Source organism: Peromyscus californicus, unplaced genomic scaffold (genome assembly GCF_007827085.1).
Source record: "Peromyscus californicus insignis strain IS unplaced genomic scaffold, ASM782708v3 Scaffold_5__1_contigs__length_169319896, whole genome shotgun sequence".
Classification (NCBI taxonomy): Eukaryota; Metazoa; Chordata; class Mammalia; order Rodentia; family Cricetidae; genus Peromyscus; species Peromyscus californicus.
In genome coordinates, this window is record NW_026294573.1 from 104,706,739 (window position 1) to 104,733,324 (window position 26,586).

The 26,586-nt window shown below is 47.5% G+C and overlaps 1 protein-coding gene across 11 annotated transcripts in view; it reads right to left on the minus strand.

Annotated features, from left to right (window-relative positions):
- Nucleotides 1–23,650, minus strand: part of Phf24 (PHD finger protein 24) — a 29,938-nt gene extending 6,288 nt beyond the window's left edge. The window contains exons 1-6 of one of the 11 annotated variants that reach the window (XM_052715276.1): nucleotides 23,522–23,649; nucleotides 22,949–23,191; nucleotides 5,062–5,113; nucleotides 4,732–4,950; nucleotides 3,833–4,018; nucleotides 296–374 (exon numbers count right to left, since the gene is read on the minus strand). In XM_052715276.1, the coding sequence (XP_052571236.1) occupies nucleotides 296–374; nucleotides 3,833–4,018; nucleotides 4,732–4,950; nucleotides 5,062–5,109 (532 nt within the window). In that variant the 5' untranslated portion in view covers nucleotides 5,110–5,113; nucleotides 22,949–23,191; nucleotides 23,522–23,649. Of the gene's footprint in view, nucleotides 1–295; nucleotides 375–3,832; nucleotides 4,019–4,731; nucleotides 5,114–7,242; nucleotides 7,416–17,255; nucleotides 17,812–22,316; nucleotides 22,459–22,948; nucleotides 23,196–23,521 lie in introns of those variants that run through there. The other 10 variants (XM_052715270.1, XM_052715275.1, XM_052715274.1 and 7 more) reach the window with 10 other exon arrangements.
- Between the last annotated feature and the right edge of the window lie 2,936 nt (nucleotides 23,651–26,586).

Below are 26,586 nucleotides of genomic sequence, written 5' to 3' on the forward strand. Positions count from 1 at the left end.
CTATGCCCACCCTTCCTCCACCCTTCCTCAGCCTTGGACGCCTTCACTCTCCTCTAAGGCACCCTCGGTGCCCCCACGGTCCCAGTTCTTGTCCAGTTATGCCTCCCATAGCCAGGAGAGCTCAGGGGGGCTGTGGTGGAAGTGGGTGCCTCTGACGGCCACAACTCGGGAACAAGGACTCATTCACCCCTACTCCCCAAACCCCCCAATCCTCTTCTCACCCTCTGTTCATCCCAGAAAGGAGGAAAGGGAGTGTTTCTGGCCCCTCCTTCTCGGCAGCACCTGCCGGCCTTACCAGGGATGACTTTACACCGTTGGAAGGTCTCTGTGAGGCTGTACATCTCCTCCTCAGTCAGCAGCAGGTTAAGGTTGTCCTGAGATAAAGGAAAAGCGGGGGTGACCACACGGGCCAGTGACACATGGAAGCCAAGGGTCAAGAAGGATGGAAATGCCTCCACCCAGAGAGATGGCAGAATCACCTGGTCCCATCCCCCACTCACAGTCAAGGAGACTAAGGCCCCAGAAGGAGGAAGATTTGCTCTGGGCTGTCTGAATTTGCGGAAGAATCCTCCCTGGAATCCAGATATCCTGACCCTGACTGAGTCCCTTTAGTAAAATACTGGCTTTCAGTCACCCCACGAGCAAATGGAGGGATGTCACAGAAGCATCTCATGCAGCTGCTGCAGGGCGTAAAGAGACCACGAATGCTCCGTGCTGTTGGTCCTAGCCCCGCCATCACACGCTCAGCATGTATTTATTTTATAAGCACTTGCTGTGCTTAAAGCACATTTTAGTTAAAAAAACAATTAGCCCTGCTTCTAGTGGGTTGTGCAGCTTTAAATGGTTCTAGAATGGTTTTGAAACGTTCCTGAACAAAATGAATTTTTATGATGTCATAGAAGTTTTAATTACTAGGAAGCACTGAGATCTTATTGTGTTAGCATTACTATGCAGTCTTTTTTTTTTTTTGGTTTTTTTTTATGGTTTTTGAGACAGGGTTTCTCTGTGTAGCTTTGCGCCTTTCCTGGAACTCGCTTTGGAGACCAGGCTGGCCTCGAACTCACAGAGATCCGCCTGGCTCTGCCTCCTGAGTGCTGGGATTAAAGGTGTGCGCCACCACCGCCCGGCTGTGGTTTTGTTTTTTGAGACAGGGTTTCTCTGTGTAGCTTTGGAGCCTGTCCTGGAACTTGCTCTGTAGACCAGGCTGACTTCGAACTCACAGAGATCATCTGCCTCTGCCTCCCGATTGCTGGATGGGATTAAAGGTGTGGGCCACCATTGCCCAGCTTATTATGCAGTCTTTAAACTACTGAAAAGTTCTTTGTAGGGTGGTTGTGGCATAATCCTTTAATCCCAGCACTTGGGAGGCAGAAGCAGGCAGGTCTCCCTGAGTTTGAGGCCAGCCTGGCCTACAGAGTTTTCAGGACAGCCAGGGCTACACAGAGGAATGTTGTCTTGAAAAACCAAATAAATAAGTAATAAGTAAATAAAAATTAAAAGAATTAGAGAATGAAAGTTCATTTTAATAGTTGGCTAAGTTTCCTCCTAAAATTCTAGCCAGGAGCGGATGCAGATATCTCCTGAGTATTCATCTGTAAGTTTCACAAAATCCAACGGTCCTTTCAGCACACACCTACTGAGCATCTGGTGTGTGCTGGGCATAGTGCTATAACACTGATATCCAGTGTGGCTGCTGTGCGTGAATGCGAAGGGGTTCAAGGAGAAATAAACACAGGTAAGGAACTGTGAAGCTCCTCAGATGGCCTTCACTGAGTCCCTTAGCTTGGGCCTTCGTTCTAAGGACAACAGGGAGGCACAGAGGTGGCTGTCATCCATCTCTGACTGCTGTAGGGAAGTCGTACAGAGAGCGGGTAGGTGGTTGTTGCAAAGGTACAGGTAAGAAAAATGAGTGTGTAAACCCGGACATGAGAACAGGGACGGGGAAGGGGCTGGGGGACGTCAGCAGTCCAGTCAACAGAAGCTGGTGACTTACCCGCTGGGAGGGATGAGGGCCAGGGAAGAGCTGGAATGGGAAACTGTGAATGATATTACTACTCACAGAGATAAGGGATGGAGGAAGAGCAGGTTCAGGCAGAAAGATGAGTTCATTTGGGGCATTCTGAGCATGAACTGCTGGTGAGACATCAAGATGGGGAAGCCCCTGAGACAGGAAATTTAAGTCTGGACACAGATATGGGAATCACGAATGTGTAGATAGTGGGTTATAGGATGAAGTCACTCAAAGACAGCAAATACGTGAGAAAAACGACGGAATCCTGAGGAACACAGCACCTAGGCTGGAAATAAACCAAGGGTATTGAGAAAGAATGGTCAAAGAAGGCTGGAAGAGACCGGGAGTACTGGATACCAAGCAAAGACGGCGCTGTGCCGTAAGAGGTGAATTAACAGTGGTAATATACATGTGGCGGGATTTTTATTATTTGTGAATCTCTAGTTTCCACATACTGTATAAATTCTAAAAAATAAATGCTAAGGAAAGAGAAGGGAATAAGGCAGGGCTCAACACTTCACTCAGAAAGGCTGAGTGAGAAGGCGCCAGAGAACAGATCATTGGACTTGACAATTAGGAGATTATTGATGACCTCAGTACAAGCCAGTTCAGCAAGGTGCTGAATGCAGAGGTCAGGCTGGAGGGGTGGAGGAGTCAGGAGGCAGGGAAGCGCTCTTAAGAAGTGTGATTGTGAATGGAAGGAAAAGAAAGGGAGGAACTGGGAGGAAGTCTTTGTAAAAAGCTGGTAGAGGTGATGTTGGTAATGGCAGGACCCCAGCAGCGCTGGGAAGGAAGCAGAGCATTCTGGGAGACCGCAAAGAGACACATATTGACCCAGGCCCATGCTGGCAGCACACTGGCAAGCAGGGTTGCTGTAAGTGAAAGGCTGGTGGTGGTGGCAATATAGTGTATGTAAGGGTCGGGGGAGAGAGAGAGAGAGGGAGGCGGGGGGTAGAGAGGCCATAGAGTAGGGTCTTCTGTGGTGTATTCTAGAGGGGAGGTATTTAGCAGCTGGAAATAGCTTCCAGACTTGATTTTGTGGATCAGCCATGGGTGGAGAGTCAGAAAGTAGCGCATGTCTGCTTTCTGCAGGCAGAGGAGGAGGACAGTCGCCAGCTGCTCCTTACACTGAATCAGAGGGTAGTGAAGAGTCTGCAGGATAGCACAGCAGGAAGGAAAGGCCGGGATTCTGCTCCCGGATGGTGATAAATGGCTGTGAATCCAGCTTTCAATGGAAACCTTAGATTCCTTCTGCCATTAGGAGTTGGAAGGCATTTATATATAGTTGCAGAGTTACGAATCAATACAGCTTTGCTATTTAATTCACATAATGATCACTTCAGAGATGAGGAACAAAAGCTCCTAACAGGCAGTAGGTCAGGTGAGGACATCAAGACAGTGTTTTCCTGCGACAGGATCTACCTCTGCTGGATGCACGCTCTTCAGGATGCAGGCTGGGGTTCAGGTATAAGGAATGACAGCTGTAGACTTTTAGAGAACCTAGCACTTCCCTATGCAGAACTACTTTCCATCAGTTAGGCCTATTCTTCGTATGATGCTTAGCTGAGGGTGGTTTTGCTCCCCCTGGAACACACTTGGCAAAGGTCTGGTGTGTTACAACTGGGCCCAGGTGCTCCTAGCATATTATTTTTTAAGTGCCATACAATGCACCTCCCAGCAAAGAACTGATTGTCTAGCTCGAGGACCCTTGCGTGCACTATTGGAAAACCCCTTAAATCACTGCTTAGAAACAGTCATTTTTAAGACTGGGCCTCTGGAAAGAATGCCAAGTCTTCCTACCGTCCCGCAGTCCAGACTCACACAGTAGTAGCAGCTCCAGCCTATTTCTGTATGGGCCATCTCCGTCACCTCCGCTGCACTGTCTCCTTGGAGGTAGCCCATGCGGCGCAGGCAACCGTCGTGGAAAACCCTGGTGCAGACTCTGCATGGGAAGAGGCTCTCAGCGGTCCAGACTTCACAGATATCACACATCTCATCGTTGACAACCTGGCAGGAAGGAACAGGATTTGAAGGTACAGATAGCGAGATCCTGCAGCTGCTGCATGGGGCTGGGTCTCTCTGGAGCCGCGGTTAAGGTTGTAAGAGTGTTCTTCCTGGTGGATGAAAACCAGGAAGCTCTTCTGGCTGCTTAGGGCTCTGCTACTATGCTTCGGAACAGGGATACAATTAGCACTTCATAGCAAATAATCTGTGTGAGTGATTGTCCCAAGCATTATACGACATTTAACATCCCCAGCTGTCTTGATACTTTATGACAGCAGAAGCCCCCAACCATTGTATCTTACCCCAGTTCCCCCTTCTCAGTTTCCCAAATGTCCCCTGCAGGGGTTAGTACCCTGTGTGGTTGAGAATCCACAGATGATAGGGTTAGGGCAAGATCTGTCATGCCGCCATTCCGTCCCACTCAAAAGTCCAAGTCTTTCACTATGACTAATTCAAGATATACCCAGTATTTCATTCACATGGAATACCGTTTCCCTTTGTGGTACTGGGGATAGAACACAGGGACTTGAACATGCAAGGCAAGCACTCTCTACCGAGACACATTTAAACCTGTCTTGTGGGAAAAGGACTGTTCAGAACCCAACTCCATCTTCTGGTTCCAAGTCTCACCTCAGCCACACCTAGCTTTCCCTGTCCTGTTCTTTGATCCTTATAAAGGCTAAGACAGGAGAATCCTGCCTTAACAGAACACTCACAGCCTCCCGGGGATCCAAGCAGATATCTGGAGGTTTGTCGTCATCCAGCTTCCGGGTGGGTCGGATGAAGGCAGGGGGTGTGAATCGACTGGTTCTGTCAAACTCCTCAGGCTCAATTCCACGCCCATCTCGGAGCCGCTCCCAGGCTGCACGGTTGATACTGCTCTCTTCCTGGACCACGGGGCCACTTGTCTCTGCTTCCTTTTCTTCCTGTACTTCCTGAACAGAGCCCTCCACAGTGCCGCGGCGGGACCCTGGCAGCTCACCCCCACGTCTAATGGAAGGCCTGTCCCGTAGCCCATCCTTGAAGGCTGACACAGCCAGGCTCACCTTCTGCACCTGCTCCACCGTCTGCCGCTTGGACATCAACACCCCCATGGCTCTGCGGACAAAATCAGTTTTAGCCATTCGCGGAAAAGGCAGGTACTATTAAATAGTGTAGCAAGAGCACACGCTGAGAAGTCAGAAGACGTTGCGTGGTTCTGCTTCCGGCTGGCTGTGGTTTTGGTTTTCCCATCGGTGGACTGAGGGCTATCTGTTCAGCACTCTTCACAGTGCTGCCATGAGGACAACATAAGAGAATGAACTTGGGCGGGGGATACAGCTCCACAGTAGAGAGCTTTGTGCTGCATGCTTGAGGCCCTGGGTTTGACCTCAGCAAAACATGTACGTCTGTGTGTGCGTGTGCGCGCACACACACACCATATACAAGAAAGAAGAAAAATAGTGCTTAATTAAGCAGAGAGTACTATACATATGCGGTAACTGTCTTCCATGTTACTGGAGAGCTGGTCCAGCCCAGGGGCATCAGGTCTCTGCTACTTTGAGGTGGTTGCGACTCCAGATCTCAAATTTTTCCTCTTCCCTAGAAGGAGACCTAACACATTTCAGGTTTTCTGATTGAAAGAAAGCACCTCCAGTAAGTACTGTGCACAGTCCACCCAGGGTCTATCCTGACCGAGTGCTGGCTAATTTTCAAGCCAGAGTGAATGAATTTCTATTTTCTAAGTCTCCTGAATGAGGCAGTCGGGAAACTTTGTCACCTCCATGTATGTGGTCAAAGTCACTAACATCCCCCGGTCCCCTCTTGTAGGTCTCTCACTCACAGACAATGGGCCTATTCAAGGTAGGTACCTGCTGCTCTTCTAAGACTTTATGAATGTTACACTCACATTTTCACCTTCGCTTTTATACTCTTCAATAAGAGCCATAACTTCTCACAAGTTAAAAGGAATATTACCCCCATCCTCTGCATGACCACAGTACAGTGGGGGAAGGCAAGGATATGACCCAGCACATCGCAAAGCTGGTCTACTCGTTCCTACTCTTAGGAGCCTCACTGGAAGACGGCCGAGGAATGCTTGTTCTAAGCAGAGCAACAGTCCATCTTACCTCACCCTCAGCACACTCTAATCAAGGCTGACTGAACAGTACCAAGTTCAAGGCACTATGCACTCATCATAGGAAATGGAGATGGAACAGCACCACACCACCCAAGCTTCTAAACATCAGATTCCAAAGAAGCAATCAGACCTGGATAAACAGACGTCCCCTATCCATACAATGGGATAGCCTTCTCTCACAAAAAAGTGTTGGCATACACTAAACATGGATGTGCCTTGAAAGGAGATATTTATGGGAAAGCAGAGGTTCTGTGATTCCGTTTATGTGAAATGTCCTGTGAATTTAGGGAAATAAAATAGGTTGGTCCTTCCCTAAGTCTGCACAGAAGTTGTGGGTGGGTGTGGCTGCTAATGGGCATGGCCTTATTTGGGGGGCAACAAAAACATTCTAATGTTAGAGTGTGGTGATGATTGTGTAGCTGTGCGTATGCTAAAAATAATTCAGTGCCATACTTTAAATGAGTAAATTTTATGGTACAAACTATATAGCCATCTGGCTATTTTTAAGGTTCAAAAATGTGTGAGACCACACTATCAGGTCACAGGGGACCTTAGGGAATGTGTGAGAAGCTATCTTCAGTTTATTTGGGGGAAAGGTGGCCATGGGTAAAAGGCAAGGCAGAGACAGCTAAAGATTACTATACTAGCCTGGGTAGAGGCGGAGGGCTTGAACTGAAGTAAGAGCAGGTATGACACTGAGTGCATTTGTTGCCATGGAAACAGAATTAGGGAATTTTAGGGATAAACTGGTAACTAAGTGGCTGAAGGACAAAATGGTAGATGGCAGTTTTAAAAAGACTAGAAGACTAGAAGTCCCGCCAGAGAGCTGGGAATACGTTATAGGAATCACTGGATTCTGATGCTGGGTTAAGGGATCCCGGGACACTTGGGAACATCTGGAACAGCACAGATGTTTTCAGGGGCTTTCTACAGCTGTCAGGATCGAATCACTCAAATCTGTGCTTTTTGCTATGGCGTATGAGGCACCATACATTTGGGCTTCCCTTCTCTTCTCTGTGTTCCAAGCTCTACTAGGCCTGCTGCAGCCTTTATTTGACATGCTTTTATTTGACATTACTGCCCCCTCTTCCCGGCTTTTTTCAAGTACCATTTCTTTGGGGAAGTCACCGCAGACTCCAGACTGGAGTGCTCCCAGAACCATGCTCTTCGTTCTGGAGCACTTGCTCTCCTCATCACATGTTCAATGGGGTGATCATCTGATCGACACCGGCTTCCTCTATTTCACCGTGCGCAACGCCTACCTCCACCCTCGTGAGCTATCTAGACCAAAACAGATGTTAAGAAACATTTTCAAAGCCAGGCACAGTGGCTCAGGCCTGTGATCCTGGTACTCTGGGGGCTGAAGCAAGATGACTGCTGAGTTCAGGGCCAGCCTGGGCTATGGAGGAAAACACTGTCTCAAACAAAACCAAGCCAAAGGCTGGGGAGGCGGCTCGTCTGTAACGTGCTTGCTGTGCACACACAGGACCAGAGCTGGATTCCCAGAAACACAGAAAAAGGCAGGTGCGATGGTGTGCATGTGACCTCAGCACGGGACACTGGAGACGATCTGACGGCAGCAGATCTAGCCTAGTCCACAAGTCCCGGTCCAAGTGAGAGACACTGTCTCAAAACACAAGGTGGATGGCTCCTAAGGATAACACTCAAAGTTGGCCTCTGGCCTCCACATGCACACACACACACATACACACACCTCTATACATGCAAACACACACACACCCCTCATACATGCATGCGCGTGCACACACACACATATACACACACACCTCTGCACACACACACACACACACACATACACAAACACACACACACACCCCTCTATACATGCATACACACACATACACACATACATACACACACCTCTATACACGCACACACACACAAAACAAAAACAAAAACAAAAAACCCAAGCCAAATCTTTTCAGTTAATTGTCAAGAAGCCTTATTTTTTGGGGGGTTGGGGACGGTTTGAGACAGGGTTTTTGAGTGTGGTTTTGGTGCCTGTCCTGGATCTCACTCTGTAGCCCAGGCTGGCCTTGAACTCACAGAGATCCACCTGGCTCTGCCTCTCGAGTGCTGGGATCAAAGGTGTGTGCCACCACCGCCCGGCTGAAGTCTTACTTTTCTAAATAAAACCTTACTATGTACCATGTCTTGTGACAGCCACATAATCTTTCCAGAAATATTTATCGCTTGTATGCACCACAGTGGTACAAATTTCTACCCTGCAACTTACTGTTAGCAAGCAAACTCATGGTTTTGATTTGTTTTTTGTTTGTTTGTTTGTTTGTTTGTTTGTTTTGTTTTTGAGATGGGGTCTCACTATGTAGCCATGGCTGTCCTGGAACTCACTTGTAGACCAGGATGGCCTTAAACTCACAGAGCTGCCTCCTGAGTGCTGGGATTCAAGGTGTACGCCACCAGAAACCTATATTCTTGAACTGATAAACTGAGAAGACCTGCCTCTTCCATGTTAGTTAGTTACAAAATTTAAAATAAAACTCAAAAGGATAAAAAGCCCTGACATATAAAATTAAAGAATGTTTACTGTGAATGAATCTTACAGGATGGTAGCAAAAGTTTATTGAAAAGATCTAGGACAATGGTTCTCAACCTGTGGGTCATGACCCCTTGGGATCAAACGACCCTTTCACAGGGTAGCATAACAGATATTTACATTACAACTTATAACAGTAACAAAATTATAGTTATGAATTAGCAATGAAATAATTTTATGGTTGGGGGTCACCACAACAGGAGGAACAGTATTAAAAGGTGGCAGCATTAGGAAGGTTAAGAACCACTGATCTAGGAAGTCATGTCTCAGTGGACAATCAAAGTAGATTCCTTTTTAAAAATAATTTTATTTTTATGAGTGTTTTGATCATATGTATATCTCATGTCACCTGTATGCCTAGTGTCCTCAGAAGCCAGAAGAGGGCATCGGATTCCCTAAAAAATGCAGTTACAAACAGTTGTGAACCATTATGTAGGTGCTTAGGATTCAGCTCAGGTCCTCTGGAAGAGCAGCAAGTCTTCTTAACCACTGAGCCGTCTCTTCTGACCCTCAAAGTAAATTCTGATTAAAAAATACTTTCCTCCTTCCTTTTTCAAAATAAATATCAAGGGCTGGAGAGACATTTCAGCAGCTAAACCTCATGTTGCTCCCCTTTAAAGGATCCAGCTCCGTTCTCAGCACCCATGTGTGGCAGTTCACAAATGCCTCTAACTTCATCTCTAGGGGATGGGATTCCCTCTAGCCTCCACAGGCACCTGCACTTATAAGCAATACTGCTCTCCACGTACAAATAACTAAAAATCTAAATTTAAAAACAGATGTGTTGTTCGTAACATAAAAAGAAAAATTGATAGCACAGGACAGGGAAGACCCAAGGGTGTGAAAAACATTAAGGTGCAAGCGTGTCACTGTGGAAAGATGTTCAAAATATGCAAGTCTACTGATAATGGGCACACCACAAAGTGCTGACAGGATCTGTGGTCTCTGAATGAGAATGGCCCCCACAGGCCCATATGTCTGAGGACCTGGTTCCCAGTTGGTGGGACTGTTTGGGAAGCCTTAGGAGATGTGGGCTTGATGGAGGAGGTGTGCCACTGGGGGTGGACTTTGAGGTTTCCAAAGACTTGCCATTCCCAGCTAGCTCTCTCTGCCTTCTGCTTGTGGATCAAGAGGTGAGCTCTCAGGTGCTTCTCCAACCACCTGGCGCCACGCCTTCACCCTGCCATCACAGAGTCTAAGCCTCTGGGATCATAAGCCCAATTAAACTCGCTCTTTCACAAGAGTTTCCTTGGTCATGATATAGACCAAGGAAACAGCAATAGACAAGAAACTAAAGCAGGATCTAAGCTTTAAAGAAAGAATTACGTAGTTTTCACATTTTCTACTCTGTATTTTCCAGTTTCTCTCCTACCCCGTTTCCCTGAGTTGGCAGCTAACTCCAGTTTGAGATATCTAGTTTGGACTGTCTGTTAAAGCCTGTGTCTGGAGCATATATTCTTCGTCATTAGAACGTTCATGTTCTTTCACAAGCCCAGATGGCCTAATGAGGGTTGTCAGAGTTAAGGAGTGTAGAGGAGCGTGTATGTTAAAGTTAGACCACAGGGTTCTAGGTGGGGCTATGACACCAACACCGCCCAGATGCCTCATGGGCGATAGCTATGCTCTATGTTAGGTAGGAAGGCAAGTCCCAAAGATACACCAAGAGGAGGAATGCTAAATTGACACACAACCCTTCCCTGCTATTTTTCTTTTTAAAAAAGATTTATTTCTTTTTATTTTATGTGTAGGGGTGTTGTGTCTGCATGCATGTCTGTGTACTGTATATGCATTGCCCACAGAGACCAGGAGAGGGTGTCAGATCCCCTGGAACTGGAGTTATAATCAGTTGTCAGTCACCACGTGAGTGCTAGAAGTCAAACCTGGGTCCTCTGAAAGAGAAGCCAGTGTTCTTAACCACTGAGCCACCTCTCCAGTCCCCTTACTGCTATTTTCAATACAAGCAATTTTAAATTCCAGCTCCACTGCTTTCCTGCAATACTTTAAGTGGGATGTTTTTTAATTTAAAAAAATTGATCAGTATTTGTCTGTTTATTTATTTTTATTTTGCAGTGCTGGAGATGGAACACATGGCCTCAGGAAGGCAATGTAAGTGTTCTACCACCAAGCTGTCCATACACCCAATCCTATTTTTAAGTTTTTTTAAATTTCAACTTGGAATAAGAAGTACATTTTATAAGGAAATACTGGGTACGCTTATGTGTTTATGAACCTGTAACTGAACCCAAAGTTTAAGAATTACCTTTTTTAAACTATATGTTATGGTTTCTGATAATTCTCATCTTATTTAATTAAAACTATGTGCTATGTAGCGGTGGCACATGCCTTTAATCCCAGCACTTGGGAGGCAGAGGCAGACGGATCTCTGAGTTCAAGGACAACCTGGTCTACAGAGCAAGTTGCAGGACAGCCAAACCAACAACCAAAACCTCAAAAGTACTCTGATAATGATTCTCTATTGTGATTTAGAATCATCAAAAAATTTGTGTCTATTAACTATACAAAAAAATAGATTCAATTATGCTTTTTCATACATGGAATAGAATGTACTTTGAACATGTTCACTCTCTATTGCCCTTTCCCATCCCTTCTCCCATCGGTAACCTCCTCTTTATAAATAATGCCCCTTCTACTTTCACATCTTTTATAAAAGTCTACATTCTGCATGTGAGAGAAAGTGTGAAGTATTGTCTAATACTGTCTTATTTTTTTTAACTTGACAGTCTCTAGTTCTACTTACCTTCCTGTAAATATTTCACTCTGTCTGATGGCTGAATAAAATTCCATTGTGTATAAATGCCACATTTCACTCCCCACTCATCTGTGGATGGGCATCCAATAACTTGACTACTGTGAAGAGTGCCACAATAAACATGGGTGTGGCTGGGCATGGGAGTGCACACTTTTAATCCCAGCATTCAGGAGGCAGAGCTTGCTGATCTCTGTGAGTTAGAGGCCAGCCTGGTCTACACAGTAGCTCCAGACCAGTCAAGTCTAATAGTGAGACTCTGCCTCCAAACAAAATAACAAAAGGAGTGCACAGATATAACTACTTTTTTGTTTGTTTGGTTTGAGATAGAGTCTCTGTGTAGCCTAGGCTGGTATGAAACTCACTGTATATATCTCCAAGGCTGGCCTGGATGTTGGGGTTCTCCAAGGCTGGCCTGGATGTTGGGGTCCTCCAAGGCTGGCCTGGATGTTGGGGTTCTCCAAGGCTGGCCAGGATGTTGGGGTCCTCCAAGGCTGGCCTGGATGTTGGGGTCCCCCAAGGCTGGCCTGAATGTTGGGGTCCTCCAAGGCTGGCCTGGATGTTGGGGTCCTCCTACTATAGCTTCCTGAGTGCTGGGATCACAGGCACATTTCACTATGCTTGGCTTAGTTATCTCTGGTGTATTCTGATTTTAGGTTCCTTCAGGTACATGACCTGGAAGTGGACAATATGACAGCCTTTTTTTAGTCTTTTTTTTTTGGAACCTCTGTGCTGTTTCCATAGGGACTGGACTAACAACCCAGTATCCATGCCAGCATCTGTTGTTTGTTTTCATGGTGACAGCTGTTCTGACCGGGGTGAGGTGAATCTCAGTGCAGTTCAGATTTGTATTTTTCTTGTGACAAAGCATGGTGAACAGTTCTTTTATGTGTTTATTTTTCATATAAATGTCTTTGAGACATTTCATTCAATTCATTCATTCTTTCTTTCTTTATTTGATACAGGGTTTCTCTGTGTAATAACTTTGGCTATCTTGGAACTCATTTTGTAAACCTGGCTGGCCTCGAATTCAGGGATCCGCCTGCCTCTGCCTCTTGAGTGCTGGGATGAAAGGTGTGCGCCACCACCGCCCGGCATGATTTTTTCTTTTTAACTGAAGAATTCTACTTCTTTTTCTTTGGCAGTGTTGGGATTGAGGCCAGGGCTTTGCGCAGGTTACTCAGACACTCTTATCACACTCTTCCTTTTGATTTAGAGATGACCACGTACAAACACAAGGATATAAGGAAAACACTGCTGTTGACAGCGGTGACTTCTGACAGTGTGTGGATGGGAGGTCTACCAGTGACAGACTGGCCAAAGAACGCCCACTCCGTGGTGGGACACGGGAAAGATGTGAGAGGGCAAGAAAACAGGTGCACCCTTGGAGCCTCCAGAGAGCTATGCATCCTGTGGATGGATACCTTACTGTTAGTCTAGTGAGACTGTGGATTACTGGCTCCAAGAACTGTAAAGAGACTGGATTTGTATTTTTAAAGGGGAAATGATGATGGGAGAAATGGGGAAAAGGAAGAAGAGGATGAAGTAAGAGAGAATGGAAGAAAACCCTACTCTATACAACAGTCTGATTTTTTTTTTTTTTTTGGTTTTTCGAGACAGGGTTTCTCTGTGTAACTTTGCACCTCTCCTGGAACTCACTTGGTAGCCCAGGCTGGCCTCGAACTCACAGAGATCCGCCTGGCTCTGCCTCCCGAGTGCTGGGATTAAAGGCGTGCGCCGCCACCACCGCCCGGCCAGTCTGATTCTTTTAAAACTGTGGGCCCTTGTAAAACAACATTTACTTATGCCCCTCCTTTTTTTTTTGGAGACAAGGTTTCTCTTTGTAGCCCTGGCTGACCTGGGACTCCAGGCTGGCCTTAACTTAGACAATATCCACCTGACTCGGCCTCCTAAATCAGAATAAAGGTGTATACCACCGTGCTCTTCCAGCTTACTAAAGCATTTAAAAATCAGTGAAGGGAGCCGGGCGGTGGTGAGGCACGCCTTTAATCCCAGCACTCGGGAGGCAGAGCCAGGCGGATCTCTGTGAGTTCGAGGCCAGCCTGGGCTACCAAGTGAGTCCCAGGAAAGGCGCAAAGCTACACAGAGAAACCCTGTCTCAAAAAACCAAAAAAAAAACAACAAAAAAAAAAAAAACAAACAAAAAATCAGTGAAGGGAGAAATAATTTCAATAGGAAACTATAAAATGACTTATAGTTTGTCTATAAAAGTGATAAAAAATTGATTTAATTTTTTGAAACACAAAGATAAGAGCAATGGTTCCCAAACGGTGAATTAGCTGCATTCTGGGGGTAGGGAAAGTCTCTGTCAAAAACTCCAGGCAATAAATGGGTGGGTTGAGACACACAGCAAGTATAATATACACTTGGATTTGTAACCAATAGCAGAAGCCATCCCTTTGCTTTTTTAATCAGTGTAACAGATTGCAAACACCGGAGTGTGGCAGTATCGACGCGGCTCCTGGGGCTATAGGGAATGTACTAGCTCTACAAACAGATGGGCGGAGCCTCTTTCTTATAAGTTATGGCAGAAGATTTAGAGAACAGTAATGAGACTTTTATGTTTATTATAAGATATGGGCTGAAACATAGTTGGAAATACACCAAAATCACGTTCCAGGACTGACTGGGAGTGTGCATTTGGCTTTTTGGCTTTTTGTGATGACATAATAAGGGTACTAAACAAGCTCTGACAGTTGGGAGCACCATTCTACAGGTGAGTGACTGACTCATCAACAGTGTATTAGCGCCTGGACCACAGAAACCTCCCAACACTGCAGCTCTGCCTCTACCCACTGCTCGATGTCAGGAAACCACTTTCTCTCTGGAAGATATCAAGATAGCTCAACTGGTCATGAAGTCACTGCAATAGTTACAGGAGTTTATTTTGGGGCAAACTTTTATGAAGCCAGAGGCTTATATACACAATGAAAATAACCAAATACAAAAAGTAAAATGACATAATACTCTTTGCCATAGTTTCTTTGAACATACTTTCTTTTTGCTTCAGCTGGTTCATTTTCTAGACCACTTTATGTCTCTAAGGCAAAACACGGGAAGTAGAACCATTAACAGGAAGCCATTAAGATCCAACTTCAAGCCATTTTTTTGTTTGTTCATTTTTTTTCATCATTTTGAAATGACAAGGCTATGACTTGATTATAAACTGCGAGGACACAACAGAATTAAGCCTTAAGATTAAGGCTGAATCTCTTAATGTTTAATGAAGAGGACTACAAAAGACACCTTGATTAAAAGCGAGTGTGCCAGAATAGCCGAGACAGGCACCTGTGGCGTTTGAGAAATTAACACAATCAGCTCTAATTCCTGGAGAAACAAGTGGAGCTGATTAGTGACGGGTAAAACGAACACCCGGTGAGAAAGCCTGATCTCTCCTGTGCTAGGAGGAAGTCCTAGGGAGACTTAAAAGGAAGTGAAAGATCCCACAAATTATCCTTAATGACTACTTCTCTGGCTGGTGGGTGGAGTCTTTTTTTTTTTTTTCTCTTCTCCAACAAGAAGGAAAAGGAGATAGGAAGATGTCGTCTCAGGTATCAAGGTTTTGTGGTATATAAGAAAATAAATCCCTCAGGGGTAGGAGCAGGCGGTGGAAGATAACAGTGTGGGTGAGGATGGCCATCTGACTGTGTGAGCGGGAGGAAGGGAAAATGCCAGAGATCGTAATCTTCCTTTCAGCAAGAGAAGGCTGTTTAGATGTATTTGTCAGGCAGAACGAATATGTGGGCAGCTCAGAAGGTGTGTGCGAGACACACCCATTCTTTGCAGAGCACCTACTTAGAATGCAATGGGATTATTTATAAGGGCAAAGAAGTGGGAGTGGAGAGGTTTTGCTCCACAGCAGGAGCTGGTAAAGAAACACTGAAGGGGAAGGCAGCAAGGGAACCTCTCTTCCCAGGCACTCTCTATAAAGATTTGTGCCTGTGGAGAGATTGAAGGACAGCCCTCCCAACAGGCAGGAGTTTCCTCATTCAGCATGGTACCGTAAAGTACATTTACTCACTTGAGCCTGATCCTTTGTATAGGCGTGAACACTGTTTGGAAGGCCCAAGAGCAATTAAAAGGGATTTTCTGGAGGCTATGAGGGCTTTCCTAGGCAGGAACGCGTAATGAAAACCCCTAAGTGCGAAGAAGCAGGCGGAGGGATGTTTGAAAGTTGGGTGTAGTGGCACACACCTGTAATCCCAGCATTTGAGAGGCTGAGGCAGGAGGGCCATTGTGAGCTTGAGGACAGCCTGGTCTACAGAGGGGGAGAAGGAAGAGAAGGAAGGAGATGGATGGATGGATGGATGGATGGATGGATGGATGATATATAGATGAGAGATAGATGAGAGGGGTGTTGAGCTTGAGTAAAAAGGAATGAAAACAAAGGGTAGAAAAATCTAGATGGTTTCCACTGTCTTTCACAGAACATGAATGTTGCAGAGATGACTGGGCAAAATAAATTTATTTCAGACATGGTGTTAGTATCCTTTCTCCCTTCCTTCCTTTTTCCCCCTCTCTAAGACAGGGTTTGTGTAACAGCCCTGGAACTCCTTTTGTAGCCCAGGCTGGCCTCGAACTCACAGGGACCCTCCTGCCTCTGTCTCCCGAGTGCTGAGATGAAAGGTGTGAGCCAGCACCACCCGGCTCCAGTATCCTTTCTTCTCACCAATGTTGGCCGGAAGCTGAGCTGGCTTATGCAGGCCTGTAATCCCAGCTGCTCAGGATTCTGAGGCAGGGCAATCACAAGTTCAAAGCCAATTCAAGGCTAGCCTGGGTAACTTAGCAAAACTCAGGCTCAAAAACTGAAAAGAAGGCTGGGGATGCGGCTCAGTGGTAGAGAACTGGTCTAACAGGCTCCTAGATTTCATTCCCAGAACTAAAAACTGAAGAAAACAAAGGCAAATCTGGCCAAAACTCTGATCGGAACAAGTCTCTGGAACTCGGTCCTAGGAACTCTAGTCAGTGCAGCACACCACATCAGCGCTGCCCCCTCAGAGGCGGAACCCGAGAGGTGAGTCAGAGCTCTTCGGTGAGAACACCTACCATACAGCAACTCTGCGTGATTTTCTGGCCACAGAGGGCAGTACCTGCTACCGTCTGTCTACAAATGAGAGGGATGAAATTTTGGAATTTAGCCAGCTTCCATAACCACAATGATAACACAGGAGAAACCACCGTTTCCAAGTCTAGGGTACTTATTCTGTGCCCCGTTGACTATAGTTTGACCCACAGCAGGGGAGCTTGCTAAGCACGTAAGAAGGAAGCTTGAAAATGCATCTCCTTGGTCCTGGGTTTGAGCCCGAAACTCGAGCAGGAGCAGCCTCTGTGCATGCGAGTGTAGCATCTTAACCGGCTGATTCGTTCCTGGAAGCACGTATCTGAGGGACTGACCAAGAACCACATAACACACAAGGTGAAGTTACAAAAGTATAGAAACCAACAGAACTGGGCTCTGCAAAGGTCAACTTAGAGCCGTGGTCCTCAACCTTCCCAGCGCTGTGACCCTTTAATACAGTTCCTCAGGCTGTGGTGACCCCCCCCCCCCCATAAAACTGTTTCATCGCGACTTCATAACTGTAATTTTGTGACTGTCAGGAATCATAATGTACACATCTGATACGCAGGCTATCTGATATGTGACCCCCGTGAAAGGGTCCTTCAACCTCCAAAGAGGTCTTGGCCCCCAGTTTGAGAACTGCTGACTTGAGAGTACAGCACAGACGCTGAGCTCACCACACATATCAGCACTAACCTGAAGAACTTCCACAAAAGCGATCACGCAGAGTCCCTTACCCTCTGTAGGTCTCTGGGGCAACCCAAGCGCACGCGGTCCAGCTGTTCTCCGGTCTCTCAATCCAGTGTCCTCGGGGCCATTTCTAGCTGTCAGCCGCCTCCCAGTAACCTACAGACTGGTTTCAGTCTTCACGTCTGCAGACCTTGAAGGTCTCCCTCCCCATCTCCTTCCATCCACTTCGGCCTGTTTGGGGAGACACAGTCACCCAAACTGTAGGGAGGTTTTCAGGACTGTCTAAGGAGCCGACAGGCTGAAGACCGAGTGAACCTGTCTTCCTGGCCTCGGCTCGAGGCTACGAGGCAGGAGGGACATCCTGCTGCTGCAGCTTCATATTTACTGAGAGCTCACGAAGCTTTAATATACGCGAGAACAAAATGATGGCATGATCTTTAGCCTCTGGGGGATTGGGCTGTCTTCATTAAAAGCTACAGCTCCGACTTCCCCCAGAAGCAGAGCAACAGTTAAGGAACATCACACTGGCAGTGATTGGCTGGTGTGACTGCACTCAGCAAGTGAATTTTCCCAGCAAGATGGAGAGGCACTCCCTGTTTTAGATCCCCAAAGCCCAGATGCAGCGCCACTTACACAGTTATTATACTTTATTACCATTCACTGGCTTGCTGAGTCCATAAACGTGTGTGTGTGTGTGTGTGTGTGTGTGTGTGTGTGTGTGTGTGTGTGTGTGCAGCCTACTATGTGTTAGGCACAAATCAAGTGCTGATCGCTGTTGGTAGGATGAACAAATGGAATCTCAGCCTGTGAGGACGCACAGAGTACGTGTGTGTGTAGGGGGCATACGTGTAGGATTTAAAAAAAAAAGGTGTTGCTGGAGCTAAATTTTGAAGATGAGTGGGAGTTAACCCAGTGGATGAGAAAAAAAAAGCATTCCAGGAAGAGGTAAAAACACACACCAAGCATGGAGCTATATGGGGACTCCATCATGACTTAGAGCTATGCAGCCAGCTTGGGTGCTGGATAGAAATAGGCAAGGAAATCAGCATTCACATAGGAATTAGCATCAGCTCAAAGAACTGGTTTGAGGTAGCATGCTTAAAATATTTGTTTAAAGGAGAATATTCATTTGAATTCAGGGAAGAGGGGAGAGTAAGGGAGGGGAGCTTGGCCAGGATGATGAGAGACCGTCCTGATAAACCCCAGGGCTGAGCTGTGAGTGCAATGGCTTTCCAACATGCAACTCTTTCCCTCAACCTGAGATCTGGCAGGTAGTAATTGCAGGAATCACCGGGGCTTTGTCTACAAGGAGGCATAAGCTTAAGAAACAAACACAAACACGATAAAGAGGGTGCGCCAGTCATCTCACTGAATGTTTCAGTGAGAGGACCACAGGAACGGGAGATGTGTTCAAAATCAGAGGTCATAATACGTAAAGGGCCTTGTCACCTGTAACGTACTATCCAAGTATATGACTAGCGGAGGAAGGCAAGAGTGTGTGTGACCAGTTCGCTCAAAACACATGGGCAAAAGTAACTTTGGCAGGGGGGTTGGAATGTGGCTGCTTGTAGAAACACATCTTAGCAGTTAGTTGTCGGTGACACCTGGGAAAATGGCACACTCTCTACTGACTGCCAGATAATAGCCTGTAAAGCTGTATTTTCCCTAATACTTTCCCTGCACTTTATATTAATAGTGAACAAGTGAGGAAATGCAGACCGATTCTATGCAAACTCCTCAAGGACAAGAACTTTCCTACTTATATGGCATAGCGCTGGCCAGTTGGCAGCACTTAGGATGTGTGCAGACCTCTGAGGGGATTGCTGGAAGGTGGGTGGAGAGTGGAGAGATGCTATAATGGAACCAATAATCATGTCTCCAGATGGACACTGACAGTTCAAGCTTCTTGGTCCAAAGCTGGTAGAGCAATTCCAGTCAGAGCTCAGTCATTAAGGTTGAATGATCGAGTAGATAATGATCTTCCCATCAGATATGAATAAGTAAATCTGGGGGATAAAGAAGCATTGCCAGAGAGGCGTGTGGGACCGATAGACAATGGATACTTTAGCTGAAGAGATGGGAGACTATTAGCATAGATATGAACCACTCAGGACCAGGTGTACTGGGAGAAAACAGGAACATGGGAAAGGACCTGGGGAGGTTTATTATCCATGGTCCAAGAAAAGGAAGCACTTAGAAAATACATGGTTAATGCTGGAAGAGAAAAGTGGATAGAATGTGCTCAGAGAACCTATGAAGAGCCAAGGCTGAGAAACCCACACCCATTTGTGCTTACTCAGGTGGGAAGGGGTGTTCTCCTTTATTTTCCTTTGGAACGAAGCATTTTTGAGGAGATTGGGCCGCCTGGTAACACCGTCACACACATTCTACTGGTGCTGTGCTTAGGCACTATTCTGACAAGTTTTGAGATGTAATGTCGACTCAATATTAGACCTCAGGAGATGGTAATGAGAATCCAAGATCTGGGCAGCACTTGGATCAAGCAAGTGATTTTCCCCAAGGTTACCAGGGAGTGTGATACTCAGAGCCCTTGATGAAAAGATCAGTTTAGTAACAACAACAATAATACAACAATAACACTCCAACAAGAACTATCTGAGAGCCTTTAGTCCCAGCACTCAGGAGAGAGAGGCAGGCAGATCTCTGAGTTTGAGGCCAGCCTGGTCTACAGAACAAGTTCCAGGACTACACAGAGAAACCCTGTCTTGAAAAGAACAAACAAAAAACAAACAAACAAACGAACAAGGAAGTATCGGAATTAGGACAAACTCCACCATATGTGCAGGCGTGGTCTCAGTTTTCTCTTAAAACAATATATGTGTTTACTTTGGTCAGATGAAGTAACGAGAGGGTTTAAGCTGAGAGGGGATTAAACAAGTGTATAACAGAGAGGTGCCACCCAATATGAACCTGTCAGAATTTGCTTGTTGAGCTATGCATGAGGCACCACAACCATTACATCCTTAAAGGAGCCAAGTCGTTAAGGAAAAGAAAGCCCAGCTAACAACTGGTAAGAGTATTCAGTTTCCTCAACAGCATGGTCTCTCTTCTCACTGTGTCATCTCAGAAGCCCGAAGGAGCAGTGTTTTTTCTTTTTATCTTTTGTTTTTGAGACAGGGCCTAGAACTTGCTATGTAGCCCAAGCTGGCCTTGAACTTGCAATTTGCCTGCCTCCACCTCCCAAGTGTCAGGATGATAGACACAGGTTACCACAGCCAGCGCAGAAAAACAGGGTTTTCTTGTTTATTTGGTTTTGGTTTTCTGAGACAGTTTTCCTTGTAGCCCAGGCTGGCAATCCCCCTGCCTCAGTCTCAAAGTAGGTATATACGTTTTCAAAGAAACCTAGGACCGAGCCTGACTATATGATGGACCTCTGCTCTGATGTGGCCACTTCTCGCTGGAGCCCAGCTCCAGGAGGCTAATTTTATCAAAGGAGGATGCTACTCGGTTTGGCTGTGCAGGAGGAGTACAAAGATGAACAGGGACACTCCAGAATGGCTCTGTGGTAAATTCCATGGCTTGGCCCCTTCACCACTCCACTTTTGGATAAGAAGCCAGAATCTATCTTTGGGCCCAAAGTTAAACCCTTAGGATTCAGCTGAAATGAAAGTGTTGAGGGGGCGAGACAGGGGACAGACTCAGGCTTTCTCTCCCAGACAACAGATTACCAATAAGCCTTTCTTGGCTCGCATCTTTCCCATGCTCCTGCTTCTCTCGCACAGAGGAACTGTTGGGCAAAGTGTCTTGAGTGGTATTTATGGATTAGTGTCCACTGGTGCACATAGAGGGCCCCAAGGGAAGTGTGGATGACTCTTAGAAGTGACAGTGTCTTCCTCAAGATCCTGCAGCGGGGAAGGTAGCCCCAGGAGACTCCACTGTGGGTCCCTCTAGTTCTCCCAAGCAAGTCCTGACAATCTGGGGATTAAGTGGACAACTGCTCCCATGGTCCCATGTTCAGTTAATCCGTCCTCGTCGGGGTAAGCTATGCTATTGCAAAGCCCCACGCTTGGCACTCCAACATGACTTATTAACAGCCATCCACCCTTGCTTCTGCCCCTCTTTGATACTTTTCTCTGAGTTAAATTAGAAGAACAGACTTCATCATGCTAACGTGTGTGACCTAACGTTAGCAAAGTGCTAAGCCTGCATCACAAATACCGAATGTTTAAATGGGGCAATTTTATGAAGCTGTTGTTAAGTATTACGTAAGATGTTTAAACATCTAGCACCGTGCCCGGCACAGGGGTGCTCAAAAATCCTCTCCTCTCTCTTATTCCTCCCCCCAGAAACTTGGTCTCACTGCTTTGGGTAGTCAAACTCAAGAGCTCAGATCTCCTGTCTTTGATCTGGAGGCCTCACTGGTCCTGGCACCCCCCTTGGGCCCTGTGCTCTTAGGAGCAGTTTCCATCTCCCCTGAAGTCCAGCTCGAAGCCAACCGGGCTATCATACAGAAGGGAGATTCTAATGGGGACAGGGTGGGAACTGGAATGCACAAAGGCCACAGCCCCACAGGCCCCACTCCTTTCCACTATGTTGAGGGGGTACAAGCGAGGGCATACTGAGCCCGATAGGAGGTCAGTGCCAAAGTCCTTGGAGCTACGATGTCACAAATGGACCCAATTTTTCCAGGCACAGGTTCCTTTTGGGCATCTCTGGAGCACAGGCTAAGATCGCCTGGGGTTCACCAACACCACCGGGAAGGTCCCTGGGGTCCCCAGATGGTCTCCCGTGGAGCCAAGTCCAGAGACTACCTTGATGCTACTCCACTTACACAGAAGGCCTCCCTGGGGCCCTGGGGAGGATGCCCTCCACACTGGGGCTGGACCAGGCAAAAAGTGCAGGGCGCCCTGGGCGTCTCCCTTCACGTCGCCCCACGGACTCCCTCAGGGGTAGAGGCGGCGGTCCCTGGGGTGCATCCGTTTGCACAGGGCCCCCCCCCGGGGGCGGCTCCCACACCAGCATCCAAGTCCGGGAGGACCGTCCGGGGAGCGCAGACCCGCCCCTCAGGGGGACAGGCCGGGTCCCCCCGCCCCCGCCCTCGCTTACCGGGACAGTCCGCGTGCGGGACGCGGGTCCGAGGCCGGCTGACTCTTACTGCCGCGCGGGCCCGCGCTGCCCACGGCCGCTCCGGAGCCGACGTGCCGGGCCGAGCTCCGGGAGCGGGCGGCGCGGGCGGCGCGACAGGCTGAGGCGGCGGCGCGCGCGCCCGGAGCACGCCCACCCGCGGCGCGTGCACCCGCGCCCGGCGCCCTCGGCCGGCCCGTGGGCGCGCGCCGCCCCACCCTCCGGAGCCCCAGGCGCGGCCCGCGCGGCTCGGCTGGCCGCGGGCGTGGCGCGCGGTGGGGAGCACGGCCGCGCGGTGGGGAGCACGGGCGCGCGGCGGCGGCGGCCGAGGAGCGGGGCGGTCCCGGTGCCAGGGGGCGCCCGCACGAGCAGCCGGCACTGCGGCGCGGGGACTGCGCCAGCCCGGCCGCCCGCGGCAAGGTCAGCGCGCCCCGGAGCTGGCCCGGGTCTGCGCTGCAGGGGCTGCGGCGACGCTCCCACCCGCCCGCACCCAGGCAAAGCGGGGGTACGGCTGGATGCTGCCACCAGCACCTGCTCGGGCTGGGAAGACCCCAGCCATCCGACTCTGGCAGCGCACACCACCCGGGTCTCCAGGCTCACCATGGGGTACTTACCCTCAGGTACCCACTGGGCTCGGGAGTGGCCAGAGGAACCTTCACAAAGACCTTGGCTGCTCCATCTCGCCCCGTGTGCCTTGTCGGAGGCTATTGGTCCTCCATCTCCAGCAGCGGGGCTGTGCTGCCGTGTAACCCACTTTTCGTTGCAGCAACCTCAGCCCTCAGACTAGCCTAACAGCCGGCTTGTCAGACCGCCAGCGTTCCCGAGGAACTGTAAGGCGCATTGCAACAAACTCCACGCTTTGAAGAGGGCAAGAAAAAGACCAAGTCACAGAGCATCTAGCAACTAATTATAGGAAAACAACAGAAGATGTGTACATATCCCCAGACCCCTCTTGTCTAAATTACGTTTTAAAGACACTTTCATTTTCTTGTCCATTCACTTTGTGTCTATCAAACACAATTCACGTTATCTTTTGAGCATCTAGTATCACCCCTCCCCCCATTTTCCAGGTGTGGGGATACTTTGTCCTTAACATAGAATTTACGTAAATATAGTACTATATGTTATCACCCAACTGATAATAATAATAATAAAAAAGCCAAGAGCAAAGGTACTATTTTAAATACCTTAAATGTCATTCACGGCGTAGTTCGGGCTGTAACTGACTACATAGCTCGGGTTGTCCTCAAACTCAGGCAGTCCGGCAGCCCTCCTGCCTTGGCCTCCCAGAGTGCTGGGGTTACAGGCGTGAGCTGCCACGCTGAGTTAAGACACTAGGCTTGGAGGAATTGTGCTGCCGCATGGAGGATAAACAACTTGCTAAAGTAGCAGTTACTACGTGATGGAGATGAGATTGACATCCAGGGGTTGTGCTATTGAGCACCGATCCAGAGGCTGCCTGGCATCACTACCCAGAGCGACAGAATTAGTGTTCACAAGAACCCCTTTCTTTTTTCCTTGTGAAACTAACACTGAAGAGCAGACTGTGCTTTCCATGTGGTCTGGGTCACTAACCTTTAGAATCACATCAGACCAACAGTTTCAGACAGGGACCACAGAACTAGGCTATCTGATGGGCCCATATGGAAGAGAAGGCTGTTACATAATGTGCCCTTAGAAGTGTCTGTTGGCTAATTCCTTTTTTCATTCAAAGATATGTATTGAGCTTCTGCAAATATGCCATTCATTGAACAAACAAGAAACAAAAAGGCACAGTACTCCTGTCAAGGGGCTGTAACATCATCCATGAGGGGTTCACCCTAATACCCCATGCAATCATAATCCCTTCCCTAAGGTCCCCCCCCCCCCCCCGCCCGTGGTAGTTTGAATGCAATTGGCCCCCATAAGCTCATAGGGAGTGGCACTATTAGGAGGTGTGGCTCAGTTGGAGTGGGTGTGGCCTTGTTGGAGGATGAGGATCACTGTGGGGACAGACTTTAAGGTTTCCTATGCTCAAGCTACCGTCCAGTGTCACAGTCCACTTCCTGTTGCCTTCTGATCAAGATGTAGCCAGCACCATGTCTGCCTGCATGCCACCATGTTCTCCCATGACAACAATGGACTTGAACCTCTGAACTATAAGCCACCACCTCAATTGGATGTTTTCCTTTGTAAGAGTTGTCGTGGTCATGGTGTCTCTTCACAGCAATAGAAACCCTGACTAAGACAGTCCCCATCTCCAAACCCTGAGGTCAGCTTCAGTTTCTCCTTTTCATACCTCAGCGTAGTGATTCAATATCTGACACCTTGGGTTTCGTCTGGGTGTGGTGAGCATGCTTGTAATCCCAGCACTGGGGAGGTCCAGCAGGAGGATCTGGACTTAGTCGTTCTAAGATACTGGTGAATTTGAGCCCAGTCTGAGCTGCATGAGTCTGTTTCAACCCCCCCAAGTGGGTTTCATTCTGGCATTTTCACAGTATATATAATTTGGTTTGATTATTTCACCCCATCTCTCTCTGCTGACACCCTTCCTCTTCCCAAGTACCCACTCTTCTATTTTCAGGGTTTTGCTTTTCTGACAGAATCTAGATTCTATATGTGAGAGAAAACATAACACTTGTTTTTCTGAGTCTGGTTACTTCACTCAACACAATGATATCTAGTTCTACTCCCATCTACCTGAAAATGACACAGTTTAGTTTTTTTTTTTTTTTTTTTTACTAAATAAAGCCCTATTATGTATACAAACTATATTTCCTTTTCCACTCCTCTGTTCTGTTGATGGGCACTGTGCCTGCTAGTCTTATGTCAACTTGATACAAGCTAGAGTCATCTGAAAGGAGGGAACTTGAATTGAGAAAATGCCTCCATAAGATACAGCTGTAAGGCATTTTCTTCATTAGTGATTGATGGGGCAGGGCCCAGTCCATGGTGGGTAGAGCCATCCCTGGGTTGGTGGTCCTGGGTTCTATAAGAAAGTAGGTTGAGTAAGCCATGGGGAGCAAGCCAGGAAACAGTACTACTCCATGATCTCTGCATCAGCTCGTGCCTCCAGGTTCCTGCCCTGTTTGAGTTCCTGTCCTGGCTTCCTTCAACAATGGACTGTCACCTGGAAGTGTAAGCCAAATAAACCCTTTCCTCCCTAGCTTGGTTTTGGTCTCAGTGTTTCATCACAGCAATAGGCACCAAGGCTGATTCCATATCTTGGTTTCTGTGAACAGTACCACAATAAACATGTATGTGCAGGAATAGGAGTCTGTACAATCTCTTTACACCCATTTGCCAAATAACCAGTGGGCTATTAGGACTGGTGTGGTCGTTTGAATGTAATTGGGCCCCCAATCTCATAGGGAGTGGTATTGTTAGGAGGTTTGGCCTTGTTGAAGTAGGTGTAGCTTTGTTTCAGGAAGTGTCACTGTGGGGGCAGGCTTTGATGCTCAAGATACCGCCCAGTGCTACAGACACTTCCTGTTGCCTTCTGATCAAGATGTAGACATGGTTGCCTGCCTGCATGCTGCCATGCTCCCTGCCATGATGATAATGGACTGAATCTCTGAACTGTAAGCTGTCACCTCAATTAAATATTTTCTTTATCAAAGTTGCCGTGGTCATGATGTCTTTTCATATCAATAGAAACTCTAACTAAGACAACTGGCATTTGAAAACCCTCATCTGAGACTGCTATGGTAAAAAAAAGAAAGAACCGGAGTTTTCACGACAGAGCTCACGATTTTCAATTTGGAAATCTTTATCCTAAGCTTTAAAGGTAAAAGAAATCATCCCTATTTACTTACCCTCTTTTCCTTTCCCATACTTTCAGAATGAGAGAAGCTTCCTTCCGCAGACTGTCAACTTACCCACCTGTGCCTTTGATCATGTTTCCCTTTGTTCCTTCTTTTGCTTGATCTGCTGTCATTCTGAACCCCAACTTTCTGCCTTCTTGGATCTCCACCTTCAGGCTGAAAACAGGATCAGGTTTAAGAAGCTTTCCTACTGACTCATTGTCTTATTCCAACTACTGCCCATTACCGGTTGAGATTTATGTATTGAAAATTTAATCCTCAATGCAAACAGTGTTGGGAAGTGAGACCTAAGTGATTAGTCAGGAAGGCGCTGCCTTTGGGATGGGTTAATGCTGTTTAGAGTGGACCGTCCACAGAAGCACGTTCAGGCCCCTCCCCCTGCTCTTACCCTTTGCCTTTCATCATGAGATGATGCGGTACAAAGACCACACTCAGGCAACCTAGCCTCC